Raw genomic sequence first — 24,002 nt, 5'->3', positions numbered from 1 at the left:
ACCTGGAACCAGAGCTCGGGGGCCTGCCTGGTAGAGAAGTTTGTTTGCTCTTTCACAGATCCTGGGCTATGGCCCAGAATGGGGCCATTATTTTCTCTGCCGGTGAGTTTGAGCGGAGGGGGGACTTGCAGCCTGGGGCCTGTTGAAGGAGCAGGGTGCCCAGGCAGCTTGGGAGCTGTTAACCTTTCCAGACTCTGGCCTCAGGCTTCTTTTCCTGCGGTTCCTGGACTCCAGGTGCCTTTCCCTCCCTCCCCTGGGTTTCCTGCCTCCCTGTCCGGCGGGGGAGCTAGTCCTCACCACCCCGTGTGCCGCCCATGCCAGCCAAGCTGGGCCGACAGCCAGGACCTCTGGCCGCAGAAGCCTTCACTCAGCGTCCACTGGGGAATTCTAAAGCTCCTGAGGCATGTTCTTCGCCCTTCTGGAATGGATGCTCTCTAGAGGGCAGCAGGGACAGAGGCAGTGCCAGGGCTTGGTCCCAGGGCGTTCAAGATCATCTCACATTTTTTGTCATCCCCCGCAGCCTCTGTGCCCCTCCCCCACCGCAGAAAATGGAGGAACACAGATACCATTACAGGACAGTGTTGCCTGAGCTGTTTAACCGTGTCCTAAGCACTGGCCAAGTACAGGATAACCAGACTATTTCAGAGACCCCTCCCGAGGAAGGGGTGACCTTTTCTCATGAGAGCCTTAGGGGCAGGTACTCTGGGCATTGGTGAGGGTGGAATGTTGCACTTTGGGGGTGAGCAGGCGGAGGTCCCGGTCCCTCTTACTTCACCTGATTTCTTTGCTTTCCCTTTCAGACTGGAGGCCAGCACTGAATCTCGCCGCGCTGGACTGTGCTGAGGAGACCAACAGTGAAGTCTGCAGAGACTTCAATATCCCTGGCTTCCCGACCGTGAGGGTGCGTGACAGACAGGGAGGGGAGAGAGGGCATGGCACTGGCGGTGCATGTTGCCCACTGCTGCCCCGTGCTGCCCTGACATCTGAGCTCCGTGGTGGCCTCTGATGCCTCTGGCCTCGATCCGCTTAAGTCATGGCCTCTGGAGCACTGTTCCTGTGCTTGATGAGACACCTGTCGTAGAGGCAGAAAGGGATGTGAATTGGGAGGTTCGTTTCGTCTGGCCAGTTCTTCCCTTTATAAGGAGGGGAGGGGCCGATTTCAGCTGCTCTGATTTGAGCTGTGAGGTAGTTATCGCCTAGGCTGGTGAGAACCCTCAGCCCCCAGGATCCTCTTTCCAATTCCTCTCCCTCCCGACCTCCCAGCCGTAGAGGTCTGATCCAACCCTGTAAAACCCGATTCAGGCTCTGACCCACCCATGGGCAGGATCAGACTCAAGGGGCCTGATGATCCTCTAGAAAATACCAGCAAGCTTCGTCCTCATCAGGCAAGTGCCTTGAGACAAGTAACTCAGAAGTGACCTGCCCGGGTAGCCTCACCCCCTGGTCAAATGCTGATGCCTCAGGCAGCAGGGGTCCCCATCATGGGAGCCATCACACCCAGCACATGAGGGCTCTGTCACCCCAGCTCTGGCTGAAAGTAGCGTGAGCTCTCCAGTGAGGCCTTGCCTGGCAACCTGCCCACTGTGGGGCAGCAGCAGCTTAATTAACATCTGAACAACTTCCAAGGCTCTCAAGTAGGAGGTTCTGGAAAGCCCAGAACAGCAAGGTTGTGCCGTTATACTTAGTGCCCAGGGCTCAGCCCTGGCTGTAATCCAATTAGTTTGCTTCCAATTTAAAGAATCAGAATCTCTCTCCCTACCTCCAGCTATAAATAGTAAGCCTCCTTCTACCAGAATGGCATCTAGAAAAGCATTTCTTCTATAACCACTAAGAATAATCAGGAAAGACCTCTGAAGGTTAAAATGCTAAGCATTGTCCTTAGAACAAGGTATCTGAACACAGCGGCCTCAAGTTGCAGGCCGACCCACCAGCCATATCTCAGCCTAATGATTCCAAGAGAATTTGTCTGGAAAACAAGGCTCCGGACTCCAGCAAGAATGTCCAGCTCGACCTCAATGTGACCTTTCTGTTCCTCACACCCATTGGAATCCTGCTAGGTTCAGGGTTTCCACAGCCCCAGCGAGCTCCCTCCTACACTCTTGTTACCATTTGGGGTCAGGCCTAAACCCCAGGTGTAGCTGAGGCTAGGCGTCTGGGGAACAGCGTGGTGAGCCAACACCTCCTGCCATATCATTTAGAGGTGGCAGTAAAGAGATTGCCTATCAGTCATCCCTTTCAAGTTAAAGACCTCCCTGGCAGGGCCACTGCTTTATCCTTGTCCTGAAATATGTAACTGAAAATACTCAGAATTACTGTACAGGGATCTCTGTTACTTTTGCTGAGCCAGGGTAAGCAGCCCAGTGTGGAAAGCTGTGGGAAGACCACCGTGGCTAGAAGAGTCCTCATTCACAGGCTCATACTTCTGTCAGTGAATACTGGCCACAGGGGTCCAGCCCCTGCTCAGCCCCTGGGAAAGGGATTGGCATTGGTGCCAGGGCCGCGTCAGGACGTCCTGGCAGGGTTCTGTGGGGCCTGGCACCTGGGGCTTTGTGTTTCTGCCCGGGAGAGGCTGGGGCTCAGTGGGTGTGAGGGAGGCGGCTCAGGCAGTCGGGAGGTCCCCCATAGCTCCCAGTGCCTGGTCTGCCTGTGTCACGCAGCACACGCAGCCCAAATACCTCAAGAGATTAATCATCTCCTGCACCGCCCAGCTGGCTGTGGGAGGGGAGCTGGGAGAGAAGGCCCCACGCTGGTCGTCTTGACCTTTCCCAGCCTTCACACGGGCAGTGCCTGGCTGGGCCTGGCAGTCCAGTTTCAGCAGGGAGAGACACTCAGCGTCCTGTTGTCAGGACTCTGGCCCAGGTGGTTCTAGCTTCCGATGGGTCTCTGCTCTAAGGCACTGGCTTTCAAACCTTTTTACTGTAACCTACAGTAAGATATATACATTTTCCAATGACATCCAGAAGTTGATTTGTATGTGATCACTAAACCAAAAGTTTCATAAAACAGTATTTATTCTTCCTAAATGCAGTGCATGCTACTATTTTTGTTCCATTTATTATTTTTTTTAACTCCTAGCTGTGATTCGCTAAACTCATGTTCCATCTTACTACTACGCTGCTTCAAAGTTTTGGAAAATTCCAGATCTCCAGAAATTCTAGCCCATTCAGAGTCTGGTGTGCCTGTGGGCATCGTGTCTGGACTCCCTAGAGAGCAGAGCAGAGGCTAGAGGTCAGCCTGGCTGCCAGCAGGCCAGAGAGATAGCCCTGATGCCCTGTCTGCTGCCCCCGCCCGGGGCTGGACCTGTCCACACTCCTGCCTCTAGAGCCTGTGAGAACTCCTGTCGCACAGGGCAAGGGAGAGTGTTGCTGGTGTGATGGAGGCAGACCCACACAAGAGTCTGGCCACCCCCAGTTACATGTATCATTGTCCCTTTCTTCTCCCTCCTACCCCTTTTGTCACCATTAGCAAACAGTGAGCTTCCACTAGCCCAGCCTGTGTAGCAAACATCTGGCCCTGCAGGGCCAGCTGGCTGTGTCAGGTGCCTGTCAGACTGGAGCCGGAGCCCAGCTGGAAGAAAACAAAGGTGTGGGGGAGGGAGGGACTAGTTGGCAACAGGTTCTGGCTGGCACTTGGAGACCTAGAGGCTGGATCTAGTGGGGAGGGGCTCTGCCACGGGCCACAGTAGTGCTGTCAGGGGATATTCCATCAGGACCCCTTGTAGCCAGAAGCCCAGCAGGGGCAAGATTACAGAGAGCATCAGCATTGGGGTGGAAGAGGACGGAAGTCTCCCCTTTGCAAGATTCTGAGGAGATACTTCACGTGGGTTCAGATCCTGGTTCCACTGCTTACTATATATGACTCAGAAAGTTGTTTAACCATGCCTCAGCAACAGGCCTCATTTTCCTAGTCTGTAAAAACTGGGATGCTAATATCTCCACCTAATAGGACTGTGGCCGAGCGTGAAGTGAGGTCTTACACGTGAGAGTGCCACAGCATTGTGGAGTATCACGTGGAGTTCAGTAAATGTTACTTGGCTTCCTTCCCATTGTCCGGCCTCCTTCCTAAATCATCCTGTGGAGCTCACGATGGCTCCTCTGTGGGCGCTGCATTTAAGGCAGTCCTTCCATCAGCAGCCCTTGAGTGAATGTTTGCTGGGCGCACTGCGCTGTGCTCACCATTGTGGGGGAGACACAGAGAACTCAGCAGCTAGGTAGTGGGCAGTGAACGCCGGAAGAATCGCCTGGGCTCCCTGAGCCCTCTCCCTAACACATCAGAGAGGTTTCATGGAAGAAGGGGACTTCCACTTGGTATTGAAGGACGTGTGGGCTTTGGCTAGGAGAAGAGGAATGCGGCCAGAGGAGGAGGTAAGAGCAGAGGCCCTGTGTGGGCAGAACCGTGTGACATGTTGAGAAGACTGGTCTGGCTGGAGCAGAGGCTCCTGGGCAGGGCTGAGGCAGGGTGGTGGGGCCCAGGAATGGCAGGTCCCTGAGTTCAAGGCTGGGAGTGTGGACGGCCTGTAGGGGCACAGAGGCTGGGCTGTTACCTTTTGTGGCACTTGCAAGAGGGTGGGGTGTCAGGGAGGGGGACTCCTGGCTCTCTCAGGAAGAAGGATATGAGCCCCCAGTCAGCAGTCACCTGCTCTCTTGTGGTCCCCTCCACAGTCAGGCCCCAACATAGCAATGGTTAGGCATATGGATCCTCCTGGGATCACCATAAGATATTTGGAGACCGGGTCATTTTCCTTGAAACTTGCCTTAAAAGCTTGGATCTAATGTTATCGATGGTCACCACTGGAAAGTATGCTTTCCATTCAGCCTTATTTGACCCCTAGAAAGGCAGTTACTCTTGATATTGGTGTTGCTTCTTGACAGATTGGTAAAGACCTACCTGCTGCCCCTTGGTCTCCTGCCTTTGGGGAGATGGGGAGGTCTTCCAGGGGCGCAGAGTTGGGGAAGGGTCCTGCGTGAAGTGGCGGGAGGAAAGGGACCGGGTGCCGACTGCTCCTGGAAGAAAGAAAACTCACTGCTGACATCTTAATTACCTGTTTCCAAGAGTTGTGGTGGTTTCCCTTGGGGAGGGCACACGCCTCCTCCAACAGCTGACTTAAGAAGGATGCATTTTAATAGGAGAACAAAAATGTGCCCTGACTAGATTTTAATATGATTTTCACATGAGCATCTAAGATGATCAAAGGGCAGAGGTTCTCTGCTCAGCTGAACAGATGCCTTCTGGGAACTTCCATGTTCTCGACACCGTGGGGCTTGCAGAGGTGCCAGAGTACAGTCCTCTACAGTCCAGAGAAAGTTCCGGTTTCAGGCCTGTCATAGCTGAAGTGTAGGGAAAGGGGACAGTGGGGGTAAGTTTGGGTCAGGTCCTAGAAGGCCTCGGACCCAGTGAGTTTAGCCATTATTCGTTGGTAGTGGGGAATCAGGGGAGAGATTTGCAGGAGAATGACATGATCAGACCAGAACTGTGCCACTAAGCAAAGGGGCAACGAGGAACAGAGTTGGAGAATGCAAAAATTGAGTGGATGAAAATGTCTGAGCTCACAGAGGGACAGGTGACAACTGTTGCATTAGGCCAGGAAATAGGTGGTAAGCCCTGGTCTGGACAAGGGCAACTGGCCCAGACGACTGGTGAAGAATCACAAAGGTCACATTCACAGAACTTGTCCTCTGACTGGCTGATGGGGTTAGGGGGAGGACGAGGTGCTGGTCTGGATAATGGGGGGAGAAGGATGAGCATGGGATGAAATAAGCAACATAAATGGAGAAACAAGTTGGGGGAGGGGTGACTTAGAGAGTTGGGGGAGGGGTAGCACCTGGGTGGAGGGCACCAGGAGGAAACGGAAGTCTAGGACAGGTGAGGACCTGGACAGAGGGTTCAGATTGCAAATCATTTAGACCAAGTAGATGACATTGGCAAGGGAGGCAAACAGTAGGCTTATTCACTCATTCATTTGCTCCTTTGTCCAAAAGCATGGATTAACCTCCTTGTTTTTGACGATGCCTCCCAGGGCTTTTTATAAAAAAAAAATTTTTTTAATGTTTGTTTATTTTTGAGGGACAGGGTGTGAGCAGGCAAGGGGCAGAGAGAGAGGGAGACACAGAATCCGAAGCAGGCTCCAGGCTCTGCCCTGTCAGCACAGAGCCCGATGCGGGGCTCGAACTCACAAACCATGAGATCGTGACCTGAGCTGAAGTCGGACGCTTAACAGACTAAGCCACCCAGGTGCCCCTTTCCCAGGGCTTTTTAAACAGAAGAGTGTCAAGAGCTGATGCATGGCTAGAGACTGGGTACAGGAGATGGTGGGGGCAGGGGACACGAGAGAGGAGTCCAGGGCGAGGCTAGGACAAGGGTGAAGGGAAGGCTGTGAAATGGCGAAGAAGGCCTGGTCGGTGTCACGCAAATCAAGGGAGATGGCAATGTGAAGGCCAACGAGGAGAATGTCAGGAATATATGGCACAAAAAAATGGCAAAACCTGGCCATGGGGGCAAAGCAGACACTGCAGAGGAAGCAAGGAGGCGCTGGAGAGGTCATTGGATTGGCCAAAGGGGTCAGCTGAGCAGTGGGGGCACAGGCCACAGGCCACAGCATGGGAGTGAAGTGAGGGGGCATGGGAGTGAAGTGAGGGGGCAGCCGGAGAGGGAGAGCGGACCCTGCTTTGGGAAATTTGGCAGTGCTAGGAAAACGGGAAATGCAGTAACTGGAGGAGGAAGGAGGGCGTCTCTCTATTCTCATCCCACTTCCCTTCCTGCCCTTTTTAAAAAAAAAAAATTAGGAGGATTGGAGTCTATTTGTAGGCTTAGGGAAGTTGCTGGCAGAAAAGGGGAAAGAGATGAATTGATCGGAAAAAGTTCCTAAGAGCATGAAGTTGGGAGCTGGAGCCCCAGTGGCGACATTGTTCTGGAAGGTAGATGGGCATCTGAGGACAGAAGGGAAGGCTGTGTAGTAGCACAGGGGCACGTGGAGGGACGTGGGAGGTCTTCCTGGGGGTGTGTCTTGGGTCCCTGCATTCCCCTGGGTCAGTCTTGCTGGGGCTCCTGTCTCACTCCCTGCTGCCCATGGCCGGGGCCTTTAGAAGTCTCCGCTGGGGTCCAGGGAGGGTGCCTTTTGATGGAGGTAACATGCCAGCCCCTTTTAATAAAGCACCTGCTCAGACCTGGGTGACCTGGTGGTTGATGAAGACAAGTTGCCACACTGCTTCTCATGACTGAAAATAACACCCGTAGCAGTGACAGTCCATAAATGCCTTAACATGCTTTCTCTACTCGATCCCATCGTAATTCAGGAACTTTGTGATTGTTCTTACAAGTGTTAGGATCACGTATAATTTCACTCAGAATTTGTTCAATAACTGCAAAGAACATTATCATACATATATGTGGCAGGGCGCCTGGGTGGCTCAGTCGGTTAAGCGTCCAACTTTGGCTCAGGTCATGATCTCACATTTCATGAGTTCAAGCTCCGCATCAGGCCCTGTGCTGACAGCTCAGAGCCTGGAGCCTGCTTCGGATTCTCTGTCTCCCTCTCTGTCTTCCTTTTCCCCACTCACAGTCTGTCTCTCTGTCTGTCTCTCTCTCAAAAATAAACATTTAAAAATGAAAAATAAAAATAAATATATGTGGCGTGTATCTGTGGATGGTTTTCACCTAGAATAAAAGTTCATATTAATGGTCTAGAAAGAAAGAGGATAAAGCAGTTAGCAGGAGTAGGAGCCAGGTGAGGTCAGAGGGAACAGGAGAAGGTTGTAGATGGGAAGAGGTGGGTGGCTCCTGTGCATCTTTGTGGTTCCTCATGTGGGAGGGTGGGCAGGTGGCCTGTTAGTTTTCCGCCTACAAATGGCTGGAATAAACAAATGCTAGCTGGTCAGTGTTTCCTAGTGTTTAAGAGGTGGAACAAGGGAAGGGGATGGTAGTAATCATGCAGTTAACACTTATTCGTTCCTTACTGTATGCATCAGACACAAGCACTTAGATATGTTATCTTTGACTCCTCACAGCAAATCTTCAAGGTGGATGGTGTCATCTCATCTTAAAGATGAGAAGGGAGAGGGGGGCTAATGGATTGCCCAAGGTCACACAGCAAGAGTAGCAGAATCCAGGTCTGGTAGACCGCAGGGCCCGTACTCAACCACCAGCTTGGAATAAGGCCGGATGGCCGTACTGTTGCAGGCAGAGGCCCAAAGAAAGCTACAGGTGGCCCCGGAGGACCTCAGGAAGAGGCCTCTTCCTGGCCAGCAGACTCTCTCACAGGCCTTTAGGTAGCTGTCTGTCTGTCAAGACAACTGAACTTTGTTCCCTCCTGAGCCCGGGAGAGCACAGGCCAGAGCCCTGCCAGTGGTCTTGTCACTTACACAGAGGCCCATGTCCTGAGGAATTGTCCTCTGTTCTCTCTGTCCTCTTGCCCAAGGAGGTCATTCTCGCTCCACACTGAGGCTGGAGTGTCATTCGCGTAAATGGGAAAAGAGGACGAAGTGGTGAATTAAATTGGCCTGTCTGTAACAAGACTTGTTTCTTCAGGGGCTTGGGCCCACCCTTCAACAGGACCTGAACTGGAGACCCCTCCCCTCGTGGAGTGTCTGCTGTGCCAGGCTGGGAGTTCTCAGTGGACAGACAGACACCAGCCTCTAAGGACAGACTGCCTCAGAGGGTCGCTTACATTTTCTGGGGGAAGTATGACGTGACTTTGTTTTCTCGGTTGGGTTTGCCTCATCCTTTCATCCATGCAGCGGATATTTTCCAGTCACGGTGTGCTGGGTGCCGGTGCTTAGGGAGACCGTCTGCCTCTAGTACTGTGCGTCCCTGGGTGCATCAGAGCTGTGGGGGTAGGGATTGGGTACGGAGATGGGGAAGACAGGAATCCGTGTCCAGCCCCAGGGGCAGAAACCGTCCTGTTCTCCTTTACAAATGAGGAAACTGAGGCTCACAAAAGTTAAGTAATTTTCCCAAATTAACCCCCTTGAGTAAGTAGAGGGTCTTAGACACGGATCCATCTGGCACAACAGCATCTGGCTGTTGTGGTCTTAGTTCCGTGTGTTACTGACTCTCGCCTGTGTGTTTGCTTCCAGTTCTTTAAGGCCTTCACCAAGAACGGCTCAGGAACAGCACTGCCAGGTAGGTGTCCTGGGTCCAGTTGTCCATGGTCTTTCTCTTTTTCTTTTTGCTGGGTTTCTACTGAGGTGAGGAGAGCCCGGCAGGGTCTCCGGGGTGAAGAGTTTCCCAGGTGAAAGTGGAGTTTGTGGTTTCTTGTGTGGCCTTCCCAGCCAGCCTGGAAGATGCCTTCAGGGAAAGGAGGCTGAAGAAACCCTTCTGGTTTGGCTCGTTCAGGGTCCTGGGAAGAGGGGAGGGTCACAGTGTATCCAGGCTAACTCTTCCTGTCAAAATGGGGTTGGCATCCAGAGAGACAGACCAGCTAGCCTCCGGGGAAAACCCTCATGGGTCCCAGGTCTGAAGGACTCTTTCCTGTCCCCTAAGAGATGGGTCTCCTTGCATAACTTAGGGCCACAGAAGAAGACCCCACCCCCACTGCTAAGGACTGAGCCATGCTCTGTTTCTCTCAGAACTAGCCTGTGCCCTGGGCCCTTTGTTTCAGTGAAGCCGACAAGGGTGCTGGGATTCATTCTCCTCCCCTCCTCATGCCCCCCCCCCCCCACCATGTCTGTCTTCATCCAGTGGCTGGTGCTGATGTGGAGACGCTGCGGAAGAGGCTCATCGACGCCCTCGAGTCCCATAGAGACACGTGGCCCCCTGCCTGCCCCCCACTGGAGCCTGCCAGGTATTCAGGGTGGAGCAGATTTGGTGCAGCGTGGGCCAGGATCACAGGCCTGGGAGCAAGAGGGCAGTGGGGACAGCTGGGCAGGGGAAATGAAGGCCTGTGTCTTTGGGGCAGACACCTCTGTAGGCTGGAGCCACTCTGGAGCAGCTGGTAGAAGGTACCCTGTTGCTGGAGTCCTCCCCGAGCAGCCCTGGCTTCGTGGGGCTGACAGGTGCAAAGGCCTGTCTTGCCGGGCAGAAAGGAAGAGATGGGCAGGGGTTCTCCAGGTCATACCTGCTGCTGCTTTTCATAACCTGTCCTCGTGATCTTTTCACATGAGCTAACCTGGAGGGGGCACCGAGAGAGTGGGCGGGGGGAGGAAGAAGATAGGCTCAGAGGAAAAGGGAACCCTTCCTGTAAAAGGAAAGTGGTTGTCTTTCTGAGCAGCGGCTGTGACTGGGGGGTGGGGCGTGTGACTGTTGTGCCACAGAGCATCAGGCATGGTGGCTGGTGGCCCTTATCTGCCTGCCAGGCAGGCTTCCAGGATTGTCTGTTCTAGGAGAGGCAGGTACACAGTGTATTGCTTTAGCTCTCCTACAGAGGGTAAATTGAGGACACTGGGTCCCGCCCTCCCAGATAAGCTCTTGAGACCGGATAGTGCCCACCTCAGGGACTCCTGCCAAGAAGGAACAAATCCAAATACCAGCAGGCACTGCTGGAGGGAGCCCAGCCTTAGAGTACAATGAAGGTTCCAGGGGCTGAGAAGGCCTCGTGAGACAGGCGCTGGTGCTCCAGGCCCTCCACGTTGATTTAATGATGTTCTTCAAAGCCATAGCCCTGCCAAGAGATTGTGCTTCTAAGCGTCAGTCAACCCACGGTGACTTTTTATAATCTTCCCCAATTGTCCATCCTCCCGGAGGGCCCCACAGAGATCCTGGACCCAGCATTAGTCAGGTGTGGTTTGGGGCTGCACAGCGTGATTCCATCTCTCCAGGAAACAGCCAGCCAGCCTGTTCCTTACTTACATTTCCCAGTGACCGTGTCTGTCTGTCTTAGGCCCACACATCCCTCATGGTGCATTTTCAGTCCCAAGGGATCTCAAAAGCAGCAAATCAGACACACCTGCCAACTCCCTCAAAGTGGCCCTTCTAAAGAGCTTTAGGAAGGAGGCAGAGATGTGTGATGAAAGGTGAGCTGCCTCTTCCAGAAGTCTGAGTGGGAATGGATGGGCTGGGGGGCGTTGGCCGCCATGTTGCTCTTCTGCCAGCCGAAGGGAGGTCTGGCGAAGGGGTCTGAGAGGCTGTCAGGGTCCACAGCTCCTCTTTTCATTCCCCCGTTGGAGTTCACTCTAGCCCCCACCTCTCTAGCACATCCTTTTGTATTGTCACTGGGCTGGGCTCCAGCGTTGGCCCCATTTTGTGTGTTCCATTTGGATGTGATCATGCCACATGTGTCATTGGATCCAGTAGAGGGAAATAGGTCATCAGGTTAGGGATAAAAAGATGCAGTCTCCCAGTGCCCTCTTACGTGTTGGCCTCTTAAGCATGTGTGACAATGTGCCGTCTTTAATTGGAATGAGGAAACAGATCATTTTTGTGCAATTATTTTCCGCTGAAACTTTGAGTTTCTAAAACTGTTTGGAGCTTAATTCTCTGATTTGAGGTGATCATAACATTTACCTTCTTACTAATTTCTGCCTTTGTTCTGGGTCTCAGTCTCTTCAAATTAAAATAAGGAGGTTGGATTAGATGGCTTCTAAGGTCTCCTGCACCCAGGACTTTGGTTCTTTAATTCCCTTGTCAGGCCTGCTCCAGGGGAGGGAAAGCGGGTCTCCCAGTTGTTAATGACTTGCCACCACCAAGACCAAGTCTCATATCTGAATGGTTCTAAACACTGGTCCTTAGGGGACAAATAAAAACCATATTCGCTAAGCCTGGGCCTTACCCAGAACATAAAGACGACTAGTGTCAAAGCATCCCTCCCCCACCCACTTCCTGCTCCCTAGACCACCTCATAATCACCCCAGATTTTTAAGAGACAGCATCAAAAAACAAATCAAGGGGCACCTGGGTGGCTCCGTCGGTTCGGCACCCGACTCTTGATTGGAGCTTAGGTCACAATCTCATAGTTTGTGGGATCGAGCCCCACATCAGGCTCTGCACCAACAGTGTGGAGCCTGCTTCTCTCTCTCCCTCTCTCTCTCTGCCCCTCCCCTGCACACTCTCATGCTCGCTCTCGCTCTCTCTCTCTCTCTCTCAAAAATAAACATTTGAAAAAACAAGTCAATAAGGTGGGCACAATGGAGAGCCAGTGTGAGGTAGCAGAGGCAGCATGCTCTGAGACTGAGGGTTTGGCTTTACTCCCCCAGAGGGGAGGGCTGGCAGGGGGAGACCGCCATGGAGCCCCCTGTGGAAACAGAGGAGGAGTTTGTGTGGCCGTGCCTGCAGTGCTATGCCTGCCGCGCCTGTGTCCCCAGCAGCTCCGCTTTATTGTCACTGGCTGTGGATGGTCACTGCCAATGTTGTCTCTTGCAGGCTGGAGGAGATTGATGGCTTTTTTGCAAGAAACGACGAAGAATACCTGGCCCTGATCTTTGAAAAGGCAGGCTCCTATCTGGGTAGAGAGGTGAGCTGCCCCCAGGGTCCCTGCAACTCCTGAGGAGCCCAGTGAGTTCAAGGACAGAGCTGTCCCCCGGAATTCTAGGGTGTCGGTCACGTGCACTTCTTAGCTCAGCACTGGCCTGACCCCTGCTGGGGGACACGGGAAGTGTGGGAGCCAGGCCTTTCTATTTGAAAACCTTTATGTCTGTTTTCATGTCCCTCATTGAAACCGCACATATATCACCTGTTGTCCATTGAATGCTGGCACACATAGTCGCTAACCTTCAAAGTTAAGGTAGATAATCAGGTAACACGTTGAAGATCCCCTGGCCAGTGAATTGGTGGAGTACGGCTTTAAGCCAGGTCTGTGAGCCTGCCCACCTCCCCCCGCCCCCCCCCAAGAATGGGAGTAGAAAACTTGAGTGGGGGGAGGGGACATCAAAGCTCATGCAGTGCCTCATTAGGAAGTGAGATCCCTTACCAGATGAGGCAGGTTACAGAACAGGCAGGTTTGACTTCCCATTTCGTGATGATCTGTGATCAAGTGAGTTAGCTTCCTGGAGCCCCATTTCCATCTATAAAGCAGTGATAATTACCTTTCCTCAGAGTATTGCTGGGACAGTCCAATGAGGCAGTTTAGGTAACGGACCTGGGTGGGTAGCTGGCACAGAATAGTGCCTTTTAAAGATCCATGCCCCGGCCTGATGCAGAGAGCTCTGCATTCTGCCACTGGCACACAGACTCCTCTAGACCACTGGTGAGCTTTTCCCAGGTGCAGAGGTGGATGACAGGCCAGGGCACGGGTGAAGGTGCAAGGCAGGCCAGGGATGTAGAAGAGGCATGAAAGTGGGAATGAAATTAAACACCACTGTTGACTCTGAATGGCTTTCCTCCCGAAACTCAGCAAGCACAGTCGACAGGGCTCTGGGGTGCCTCTAGGCCTCGGAGCACCAAGAGGGGAAACAGAGGGAGGTGGGGAGGGGGCACAGAGTTTTGCTGAAGGACTGCCTGACCCTTCTGGGGTCCCAGTCCAGGCCTGGGGGCATGCCTGTCATGAGGAAGTGACTGATACATGTTCATTGGAATCAGCTTTTCTCCCTGCTGCCCACCCCCTAGCCCCCTGGGAAACCAGGGGCAGGGACCCCTGTGGACTGAGTGAGTCTGGGGCCGTGTCCACGCAGAGGATGGTTAGTTTGAAAAGCAGGAAGGCACAGTGACCAAGAGCCCAGGCTCTGGAGCCAAACTGAACTGGATTTGTTGCCCAATTCAGGCTCTTGCTAACTGTATGACCTAGACACTCGATTTCACTTCTAAGCCTCAGGTTTTTCATTTGCAATAGGGCATTTATTTTTTTAATGAACACTTATGTACCTACTATGCACTAGTTGCTGTTACGATTCCAATTTTGTTAATAATCCAATTGTTACTCCAGTTTTGCAAGTAAGGAAATTGAGTTGGGGGGAGGTTTAGGCCAGTGGGGCCAGGATGCACACCCAGGTAGCCATAGTATACTGTGCCTACTGGCTTGGCCTCCTAACAATAGTTCCTGTTTCATAGTATTATTTTGAAGATTAAATGAAGCAATATATATACAGTGCATAATACCTACTCTATAAACATTAGCTAATATTATTTTTCCCTTATTTCTTTCTAAAATTAAAATTCTATTAAGTATGTTTTCTGATTCGGAATATAGATAGAAAGCCTTATAAATATGAGAATAAAAATGAAACCACATTTTATCATGCCTTCTACAGATTGCTTTCATTGGAAAGAAAATGATATTCAATTGGACTGCTCTAGGAAATTCAAGGTGTGTGGTGTGCACAGTTCCAAGGCCCCTTCTCCTGGGCAGTGCTTGATTCTTGTCCCCTGTGGCATAGATGCAGTTGGTGGCATGAGACTCACTCAGCACCCTGGTCCACTCTCTGAAAGGTTTAGAGTCTGGGTGGAGCGTGGCTGCCACCAGGCACCCACCCAGGGCTCCTTCTGCCCAGTGACTGGACCCCGCCCCCAACACGTCTATCTGTCTGTCTCTGCAGGTGACTCTGGACCTGTCCCAGCACCATGGCATAGCGGTGCGCAGGGTCCTGAACACGGAGGGTGATGTGGTGAGCAAGTTTGGGGTCACCGACTTCCCATCTTGCTACTTGCTGTTTCGGAATGGCTCTGCCTCCCGGGTCCACGTGTGAGTGCAGTGCCTCTCTGTCCCCTCCCTCCTCTCTCCCTGTGCTGTTTCTTCCTGCCGGGAGGGGCTTCTGGCCTCTTAACTGGGGCTGACAAGTTCTTTCTCCTGCCCTTCTTCTGAGGAGCTCCCTCCGAGACAGGCAGGGAGCTCCCTGTGCAGGAGAAGCAGCCGTCTGCCTGCGAGGGTGGGCAGTGCCGGGAACATAGCCCCTGGCCCCCAGCTCAGCAGTCCTGCCTCAGGCTCCTGGCCCCCTCACCCTCCGTGCTTCCGCACCGTCGCCACCGTAGCCCTGGCCCCACTCCTCATTCTCCTCTGTCCACAGACTCGTTGGCAGGCTGCGGGCCTGGCAAGCTCTCAGATATGCCTGACCCTCCCTCCCTTTAGTTTTCTAATTGCAGAAAAGTTCATTAGGAGCTAGACAATAGCCGGTTCCAAAATGCCAAGAGAAAACAATCAGGCCAGCCGTGGCCCTCTGTCAGGCTCCTGCTGCTGAATGTCCCGTTAAATGGCGCCAGATGGTGCCTCGATGCCCTCCCTGGGTAGATGATTGATGTAGCCTGGCTCTGCAGGCAGGAACTCGAGGGCCAGGGGGCTCGAGACTTGCCCAAGGTACCCAGCGAGCTGCTCTGCGGGCCCATTAGTGCCATCCCGCCTGGAGGCTGGGCAGGGCGGCCACGCGCCCTTGCCGGCCCCAGTCGCTAGATAGCACCGGGCCAGGCCTTGTCAGAGAGTTCTCCTGGGGGAGGGAAGCCTGACGTCTGTAGGGGGACAGGAGGGACAGAAAGTGCCAGTCCTGGTGGGGAGAGGAGGCATTGTTTCCCTACTTGGAGCTGGTGGAGGGGAAAATTGTTTGTGACGACGCTGCTCCGGAGCCATCTGTTCATCGATAAACATCGGGCCAGGACGGCAGAGTGGGAAGCAGGGCTTCCTGATGCCAGCTCCCCTGGGGTGTCCCGTCATGCTGTGGCTGGTCTTCACACCCTCCCTCCAGGTGGCCGTGACCGGGAGGTGTCGCCTGCCCTCAAGGACTCTGTCAGAAGAGGGAAAGCAGTCAAAAGGATTGTAGAAGGATTTGAGGACTGTAGCGTTTTTGTTGTTGTCATTACTACCTGTTTTTGAAAAGCCGTGTATCACACTGCGGTGACTTTCTTGGGGACTCATGTCCCCTCTGGTATCTCAGAGCCAGCTTGTGAGCAGGCAGCTTCCTCGGTCTCTGGGGAGGGGAGTCAGACCCAGCCGTCCTGTCCACGGCGGAATTAGCAGCAGCCCCGCGGACCCTACCTGCTCCTCCGCGTGCTCCATCCCACAGCCTCTCCGGGCCAGGTTGAGACCTTCTTGGGCCCCGCTCCTTTTCCAGATGGGGTTTTGACATCAGACTGGTGTCCACGAAACTTTCCATTGCATGAGCAGTGGATAAAAAGGCCGAAGTGAGGGGCGCCTGGGTGGCTCAGTCGGTTAAGCGTCCGACTTCAGCTCGGGTCACGATCTCGCGGTCCGTGAGTTCGAGCCCCGCATCGGGCTCTGGGCTGATGGCTCGGAGCCTGGAGCCTGCTTCCGATTCTGTGTCTCCCTCCCTCTCTGCCCCTCCCCCGTTCATGTTCTGTCTCTCTCTGTCTCAAAAATAAATAAAACATTAAAAAAAAAATTTTTTTTTAAAAAAGAAAGAAAGGCCGAAGTGAGGCATGGGTGCCTTGATTTTGAGCTCGCGGAGGGTAAGACCCAACCAGATTCAAATATTTCTTAATAAACATTTCTGTCAAGTGAGCCACCTACCTCCTCTCCAGGCAGGAGTTTGCCCTGGGGTCTGCTTCTCCAGACTCACTGCCTCTCCTCTGTGCTTTCTTCCCTCGCAGACTTAAGGAATCCAGGTCCTTCTACACCGCGTACCTGCAGAAGTTCTCCAGGACCACCAGGGAGGCTGTCCCGACCACGGTTGCGCCCACCACAGCTCACACAGCAGCTCCCACTGTGTGGAAGGTCGCAGATCGGTAAGGCCACGCCTACTTCCCTGAGCCCTTCCCTCACCCCAGCCTTACCTCTGATCACAGACCCCCTGCCTCCTACCACATTCCGTTCCTTGTCTTGAGCTTAGCACGTGCCTTTCCAGTCCCAGACCCCCGAGGGCTGACCTTGGCCTTTGGGCACCTCCCCCCCTCTCCGGCCATGCAGGAGAGTCTCAGATGTGTGGGAGCAGCAGCAGTGAACTGGTGACCAGCCCTGCGTCTGCTGACTGTGGCGGCTGCCAAACAGCATTTACTTGTATCCTTCATGATAGAATGAATACTTTTCTATGCCCACATTCCTTGAGCTTAATGCCATTCAAGAACAAGTAGAATCAGCTTAGAAGGATAATCTGTGGCCTTCCAGCCAGCTTCCTACCCAAGCAACTATTTCTTCAGCAGGTACTTTTGAGTACCTGCTACAGGCTAGGCACGGTACCACAGGTATGCCCAGATGTGCAGCTCCTTCCCACAGAGAGTTTACTTTCCATTCTAGGAGGACACTGACCTCATTTGAATGCCTCTGGTGCTGGGGAGCTCACTACCTTTTGAGGTAGCCTATATCTTTGTGCACAGTTGTAACCATGAGGAAGTTGCTCTTGGAGTAGAATTCCTGCTTGTTGGGCAAATGAGGCTATAAACCTCTTGCACGGGCACCCAGCAGTTTACCAGGTGGAAATGGCTGACCAGGGAGCCCAGAGCTGCATCAGGAAGGTGGTTTGCACCTACAGTACAGGGGACTGTACGAGACAACTCGGGGAAAGGTCATCTGATTTCCAGAGGATTTTGCATCCCAGCATGAGGGACTTTAAGGGTCGAAAGCACTAATGGAGAGATTTTTAGTAAATCAGGTAAGAAGGAAAGAGAGACTGAGAGGTGGGAATGAATGGTCATTATGGTCATTCAAATTATGGTGATTCAATTCATTCATATTATAATAGCTGACACATACTGGCCTGGTGTGCCAAACTGCTGGGCACCTTCCAATACATTATCTCCCTTCAGTCACGGGCCACTTCTTGAGGCAGACCATGGGAATGGTGAGGTACTGAGGCCCAGGAGCACAGAGAGGGACTCTGCCACGAGCGTGAAGCACAGGTGGTCACAGGCTCACCCCAGTTAGCTCACCTTGCTGGTTCCCTGCAACCTGAGGTGGTAGGTGCGGCAGGAACCATCAGTCCATTTTACAGGTGAGGTCACTGAGGCTCCAGAGAGGTAGATTGTAGTTGCCCCACCTCCCAGAGCTAGCTCACTGTAGATCTGAGGCCAGAACACAGGCCTCAGGAAGCAGGGGTAGAGAAGCGGCCAACACACAAGGAGCCCTTTGCTTCAGAACCCCAAGCCCAGGCCCCAAGTGAGCGTGATGGGCGCAGGGGGGAACGGTCAGCATGGAGCCTGAAGCCCTTCCGCTGGGGCTAGGGTCAGCCCAAGAGGTGTGAGAGGGAGCCCCACCTGCTACCAAGGTCTGGCAGCTACGAGGATGTCAGCCCCAAAATAAAAACACACACCGCTTCTCCTCCTATCCCCTGAGTCCCCGCTGTGCCCTGACTTGGTGGGCAGCCAAACCCTTGGTCTTTCCGAGAGGACCCAGCTTTTTATTGGTCTGTCTGTCCCTTAGGGGTCTTTGTTCAGAACAGAGAATGAAGCTCAGCCTTCCACCAGCAGCCTGACTAAAGCACCTTTAAGGAGTCATGGGTGAGACTGGCTCTGAGCCTGCAGAGGGGGATCCCCTACTCTGTGCCAGGAGTTGCTGAGGGGTTTACCTTTGTGCTTTTGTTTCATCCTCTTAGCAACCTACCCGTGAGCAATTTATTATTTACTTGTGATAATAAATGAGGAATTGAGGCTCAGAGAAGTTAAGTCATATACTCAGGGTCACAGAGCTGGTCAGTGGCAGAGCCTGGTGCTAACTTACAAGACTCTGTGACCATCAGAGATGGCCCTCCCCTTCTCTCTCTTTAGCCCTGGGCACTCGTCCCCAGCCGCTGCCCTATGGCTAACACCTCTCTGTCTCTCTCTCTCTCTCTCTCTCTCTGCCTCCTCCTGGGTCCTTAGCTCCAAGATCTACATGGCTGACCTGGAATCTGCACTGCACTACATCCTGCGGGTAGAAGTGGGCAAGTTCTCTGTTCTGGAAGGGCAGCGCCTGGTGGCCCTGAAAAAGTTCATGGCAGTGCTGGCCCAGGTGAGTAGGGCCCCAGTCTCCTTTGTCTCTCTTCCCTCTGTAGCTGGCTCCCCCTCCCTCCCTGCATCCTTCTGTCTGGTTCCAGATCCACTCCAGTGCTGCCCTACTTAAAATCCGAGGCTCTGGGCTGCCGAGGACTGCTGAGTCAGATGCGGGCTCTGGTCTCCTGCTGAGCCTGACTGCTGACTCAGCTACCCTCAGCTCCTGAGTGCCAGGTCTGCTTCTTCTTGGTGCAGGTCTGTGGGCAGCTGGGGCTGCCGCTGGGGGTGATCTGTGCCTCCCCATCGGGAACTGCTTGCCAGCCCCACCTCCCCAGTCCCCACCTCACCCAGTCCTGGCCTCAGGCCCACCTGGCTCAGTCTTGTGCTTGTGTGGTGCTGTCACAGCCTGAAGCCAGAGCCTTGGGTCCCTCCCCAACGATGTCCCTGCTCCTTCCTGTAAGCAGCTGGTGGGACTGGCCACTGGGTGGCGTGCGGTCACCAGCGTTTCCTGCTCCAGCCAGAGGGTGACTCCCTGAAGTCCAGAGCCTTTAATTCATCCTTCCTCCTGACACCAGGGTCTTAGAAGGAGGAAGGGTCCAAGTCAGGATGAAGGGCAAAGGTCAGGGAAAAACGCTGACTTAAAGCTGTAAAATCATGTTGGGAGCCCAGAGGCCCGAGTGAGCTGACCAAGAGGGAGTGGGTCAAAGACAAGATTCTTCTGGCCACTTCTCCCTCAGGGGCCGTGTCCAGCCCTGGAAGGTTGATGGGAATATGTAATGGCTTTCTCCCAGGACTGAGTCCTCTGGCAGGTTTTTCTGTGTAGTGATCCTTCTTTTTTCTTTTTCCTCTGAACTTTCCTCAGTGTCATTGTCCTCTTGACCAGTGTCTCGGTGGTTTTATCTGACTTGCTCTGCTGGCATTCCCCTCTTCTGCCCCCCTCCCCTGGTGTGTGTGTGCACACGCACATGCACACACACATCTGTCCTCCTCCCTAGAGTCCTGTGGCTTTAAAGTGCTGATACTAATGAGATTTCAGCTGACTTATTGTCAGAGTAGCTTTTCATGCTCCTCAGAGACTCTTGGGAGTTACCATCAAGGTCTGGATCTTGGCTATGCGCCCCAGGGCCGCCTTGTCCCCATGGCATCCTACGGAATACAGATGGAAGGCTGTTCCCCAGCCTCGCCCAGCAGTCAGTAAGTCAGCAAGTCAGCTGGTCTCTCAGAAGATCACCTGCAAAGAGGACTGTGTGGCCCAGGTGCCCAGCAGCCCTGGGAAGCCACGCAGCTGCCCAGCCTTCCTCCCAGGGGCAGTGTGGGGTCAGGGTCAGCCTTGAGAGAGGGAGCCTCAAGGACCCAGCTTGACTTAGAGCCTCTGTTCTCTCCCCAGCCCCTCCCTCGCCTCACCAGGTACCCCAGACCAGAGGTTGTGAGGGACACACATTTGCATCTCAGGCAGGATGTTTTCCTGGTGGCTTGGGGACATTTCAAGAAACTGCCTTGGCCCACTTCTGTTTAGCCCCCTATCCTCCCTGGGACTGCAGGGCTCTGAGGGAATTGCTGTTCACTCCCCAGCTTCCCCTTGTGCCCCCCACAGTACTTCCCTGGCCAGCCCTTAGTCCAGAACTTCCTGCATTCCATGAATGACTGGCTCAAGAGGCAGCAGAGGAAGAAAATTCCCTACGGTTTCTTTAAAGCTGCCCTGGACAACAGGAAGGAGGTGAGTCTGGGGACAACTGACGTCCTTCTTCGTATCCTCAGTAACTGTGGGAGTGGAAGGCTCACCCTGTAGCCTCCGACCTCCTTCACCAACTTGGACTGGGGCAGGAGTCCGGGATCCTGGTTGGGTCCTTCCATTCGTAATGAATAAACTGCTACTTAGAGCTGTGTGCGTGCACCGTAGCTCATCTAATCTTCCCAGCTTTAGTGGAAGGTAGCTATTATCCCTGTTTAGCAGATGAGGAAACTGAGGGTAAGAGAGATTGTGTAACTTGTCTACGATCACATAGCTGGTAGGTGATTGGGCTGGGATTCAAGTCCAATTGTGAGATACCAGCCATGAGCGAGTTTGTAGCCACTGCTCCCTGTGGCCCGCAGGCACATTGGACCCCTCTGGCCCTCTCCAGGGGCACCTTTCTGGGCTCCTGTGCGTTCCGCTCTTTGCAAAGGTGGGCCACGGCAGCCAGCAGAGGCACACAGCCTTATAGATTTGTAGGATGCCAAGGCTCGAAGGGACCTCAGAGGTCAGAGGCCAGACCCCTCATTTCTCATTTTACAGATGGGGAAGTTGAGGCTAGAATAAGGATGTAACTCAGTCTGTGTCACAGCTTTTCAGATCTGCTGCTCCTTTGATGGGTGTTGCCAGTGGAAGGGAAAGGCCACCTTTGAGATGAGAGACTAAGAAAGGGACCTCGTTTGTCTTAGGGTTGTGTGCTGACCTTTGAGTCTCCTGGAAGCTTCTTTCCTCACCACCCATCCCATTCCTTTTCTTCTCCATATATGCTCTCATGCACGTATGTGTTCCTTAGGGCGCTGTGATTGTCAAGAAGGTGAACTGGGTTGGCTGCCAGGGGAGTGAGCCACATTTCCGGGGCTTTCCATGTTCCTTGTGGCTCCTCTTTCATTTCCTGACCGTGCAAGCAGCCCGGCACAATTTAGACCACTCGCATGAAGCAGGTGAGTCCGAGGCCTGTGCACCCCCAGTGCCCCAGCCCAGCCCTGCCTTGCCCTCCTCACTCAGGCCCAGATGTAGAAGATTCTGCATTTGCAGCTGGCTGCGTGCACTCAGCGTAGAACCAGAATGGGGAGGACCTGGAGAAGCCACCCGGTCCTGTCCCCTGCCCCAGGGTGGTGCCCGGCAAACAGCAGCATGAGGTTTCTTCCCGGCTTTCTTGGAACCACGACCTTGCTTTGTTTCCAGCCCTTCATGAAAAATGTGTGGTTCTGTTTTTTTATACTCCTGTAAAGGAAAGAACTATGTCTGTTTTGGTCTACGTGGCCAATACTGCATACTTTGAACAGTTTTAGTGTTTCCCACTGAAATGTCATTTTCTGAGGGAAGCTGGGGGAACACATTGCTCCTCCTGCCCTGTTCCCTCCCCAAACCGAGCAGCTGCCTCCATCACCCACCCTGCCTTGCAGCCACACCTGACAGCCAGAAGGGCAGGTATTCAGTTCAGTCCGTGTTTGCTGAGGGTTATATGGGGCCCTGGCTCAGCCCGGAGGGTGCAAAGGTGGGAAAGAAACAATCCCTGCCCTCCGTGGGGCAGGGGGGCGGAGCCACCCTGCAAGGTGCCAAGGCCAAGAGCCAGGGATGAGGGTGCGCAGGGAGGGGGAGGAAGTCTCCATGCTGTCAGGAGAGGCAAAAGGAGGTAAGCTGAGAATGGATGGGTGAACAGGAGCCGAGCTAGGAAGGAAGAGCACCCCAACGGCTGAGCAGAGGCAGAGGGATTCGAGGAGCGGCCAGGGTGCAGCCAGCCGGCCAGCCAGCCGGTCTCTACAGAGCACCTTCAAAGCGTTGGGCCCTGTGTTGGGAGGGGTACCGTGGTGCATCAGGCAGGAAGTCCCTGCCTCAGGAGGGCCGATGTTCCAGGGGAAGGAGATGAACAGGGACCATACAAATAGATCATCTCAGGTGTGATGATGAATGCTCTGAAGAAGACTGAGCTAGGTGGTGTGGAAGAGGGCGAGGGAGGGGTGCCATGTTTACACAGGGTGGCTGGGGTGGCTGGGGATGGCTTCTCCGAGGAGCCGGCCGTGCATGGGGCCCTGGCTAGTGAGAGGGAGGCAGCTGGGGGAATGTGGGAAGAGAGGTTTCCAGGCTGTGCCCGTTTGACCGCCATAACAAAGTGCTACATGTTGAGGGGCTCGCACAACAGAAACTTACTTGCTCACGGTTGTGGACTCTGGAAGTCCAGGATCAAAGTGTCAGCAGGGTTGGTGTCTGCTGAGGCCTCTCCTTGGCTGGCAGAAGGCCCTCTTCTTGCTGTGTCTTCATGTGGTCTTCACCGTGTGCCACGTCCCAACTTCCTCTTCTTGTAGGGACACCAGTCATAATGGCTGAGGACCCACCCTCGTGACCTGATTTTACTTTAATTATCTAATTTGAAGTCTGTGTCCAATACAGTCACATTCTGAAATACTGGAGGTTAGGACTTTGACATAAGAATTTGAGTGGACACAATACTGCCGATAACACGGGCCAAGGACTAGCAGGTGCAGAGGACACATCTGGCGTGTTTGCAGCAGCAAAAGAAGGCCAGGGGGAGAGGCTGGGATGGGGGAGGCAGTAGAGGAGGTGCACGTGTGGTGGTCTCGGCAAAGGAGGGGTTGGATTTCTGATTCAGTGTCAGGAGACCCTGCTGGAGAGTTTCATAGGGGAGCGTCCCCAACGACTGATGCTTTAGAGAGACTGCTGGGTGAAGGGTGGTCTGTAGCGGGGCAAGGTGGAGGCAGGGCCACCCCAGGAAGTTGTGAAGCTAGTCCCGAGAGGCGGTGGTGGCCTAGACCAGAGTGGTAGGTAGCATGTGGAAGAAGTGGTCAGATTTAGGAGTATTTTAAAAAAAAAATTTTTTTTAACGTTTATTTTTGAGACAGAGAGAGACAGAGCATGAACAGGGGAGGGTCAGAGAGAGGGAGACACAGAATCTGAAACAGGCTCCAGGCTCTGAGCAGTCAGCACAGAGCCCGATGCGGGGCTCGAACTCACGGACAGTGAGATCGTGACCTGAGCCGAAGTCGGCCGCTTAACCGGCTGAGCCACCCGGGTGCCCCAGATTTAGGAGAATTTTGAAGGTAGTGCTGATGGGAGCCCGGGGCGGACTGGATGGAGAGTATATGCAGGAGCCAGGACCCAGGGTAGACCCCAGAGTTGCTGGGCCTGAACTTCTGGTGGACGGTGGTTCTGTGAGCCGAGAAATGGGAAGGTTCAGTGGTCGGAGTGTGTAGATGGTGGGGGACTCCGTGGTCTGTGCCCGCTAGCTGTCTGAACGGAGATGTAGACAGTTGAGTCCAGGCTTCTGGGGAGAGGTCCATGACAGAGGTACAGATCTCGTGGGCATGAGCATGGGGGTGATAGGTAAAGCCTCAGGACTGGACAAGCCCATTACGGGGCGGGCAGAGGACAGCACTGAGGCCTGTGCCCTGGGGTGTGTGGCATCTGGGCCTCTGACGAGGAACAGGAGCCAGCAAAGGAGATGGAGAAGGAGCAGCCGCTGTGATTTCAAAATACCGTGTTTGAAGAAGAAGGGTGTACTCAGCCAAGCGGGGGGGGGGGGGGGGGGGGGGGGGGGGGG

At 53.8% G+C, this 24,002-nt stretch overlaps 1 protein-coding gene across 1 annotated transcript in view; it reads left to right on the top strand.

Annotated features, from left to right (window-relative positions):
• QSOX1 (quiescin sulfhydryl oxidase 1) overlaps window positions 1–24,002 on the top strand; it is a 35,672-nt gene that overhangs the window by 6,468 nt on the left and 5,202 nt on the right. The window contains exons 2-10 of the mRNA XM_049634145.1: window positions 801–901; window positions 9,072–9,117; window positions 9,676–9,778; window positions 12,292–12,382; window positions 14,400–14,545; window positions 16,399–16,533; window positions 18,601–18,730; window positions 20,306–20,428; window positions 21,237–21,384. Coding sequence (XP_049490102.1) covers window positions 801–901; window positions 9,072–9,117; window positions 9,676–9,778; window positions 12,292–12,382; window positions 14,400–14,545; window positions 16,399–16,533; window positions 18,601–18,730; window positions 20,306–20,428; window positions 21,237–21,384 — 1,023 coding nt within the window. The remainder of the gene's footprint in view (window positions 1–800; window positions 902–9,071; window positions 9,118–9,675; window positions 9,779–12,291; window positions 12,383–14,399; window positions 14,546–16,398; window positions 16,534–18,600; window positions 18,731–20,305; window positions 20,429–21,236; window positions 21,385–24,002) is intronic.

The sequence above is a fragment of the Panthera uncia genome, chromosome F1 (genome assembly GCF_023721935.1).
Source record: "Panthera uncia isolate 11264 chromosome F1, Puncia_PCG_1.0, whole genome shotgun sequence".
Lineage (NCBI taxonomy): Eukaryota > Metazoa > Chordata > Mammalia > Carnivora > Felidae > Panthera > Panthera uncia.
This window is presented reverse-complemented; position numbering and strand designations above follow the sequence as displayed.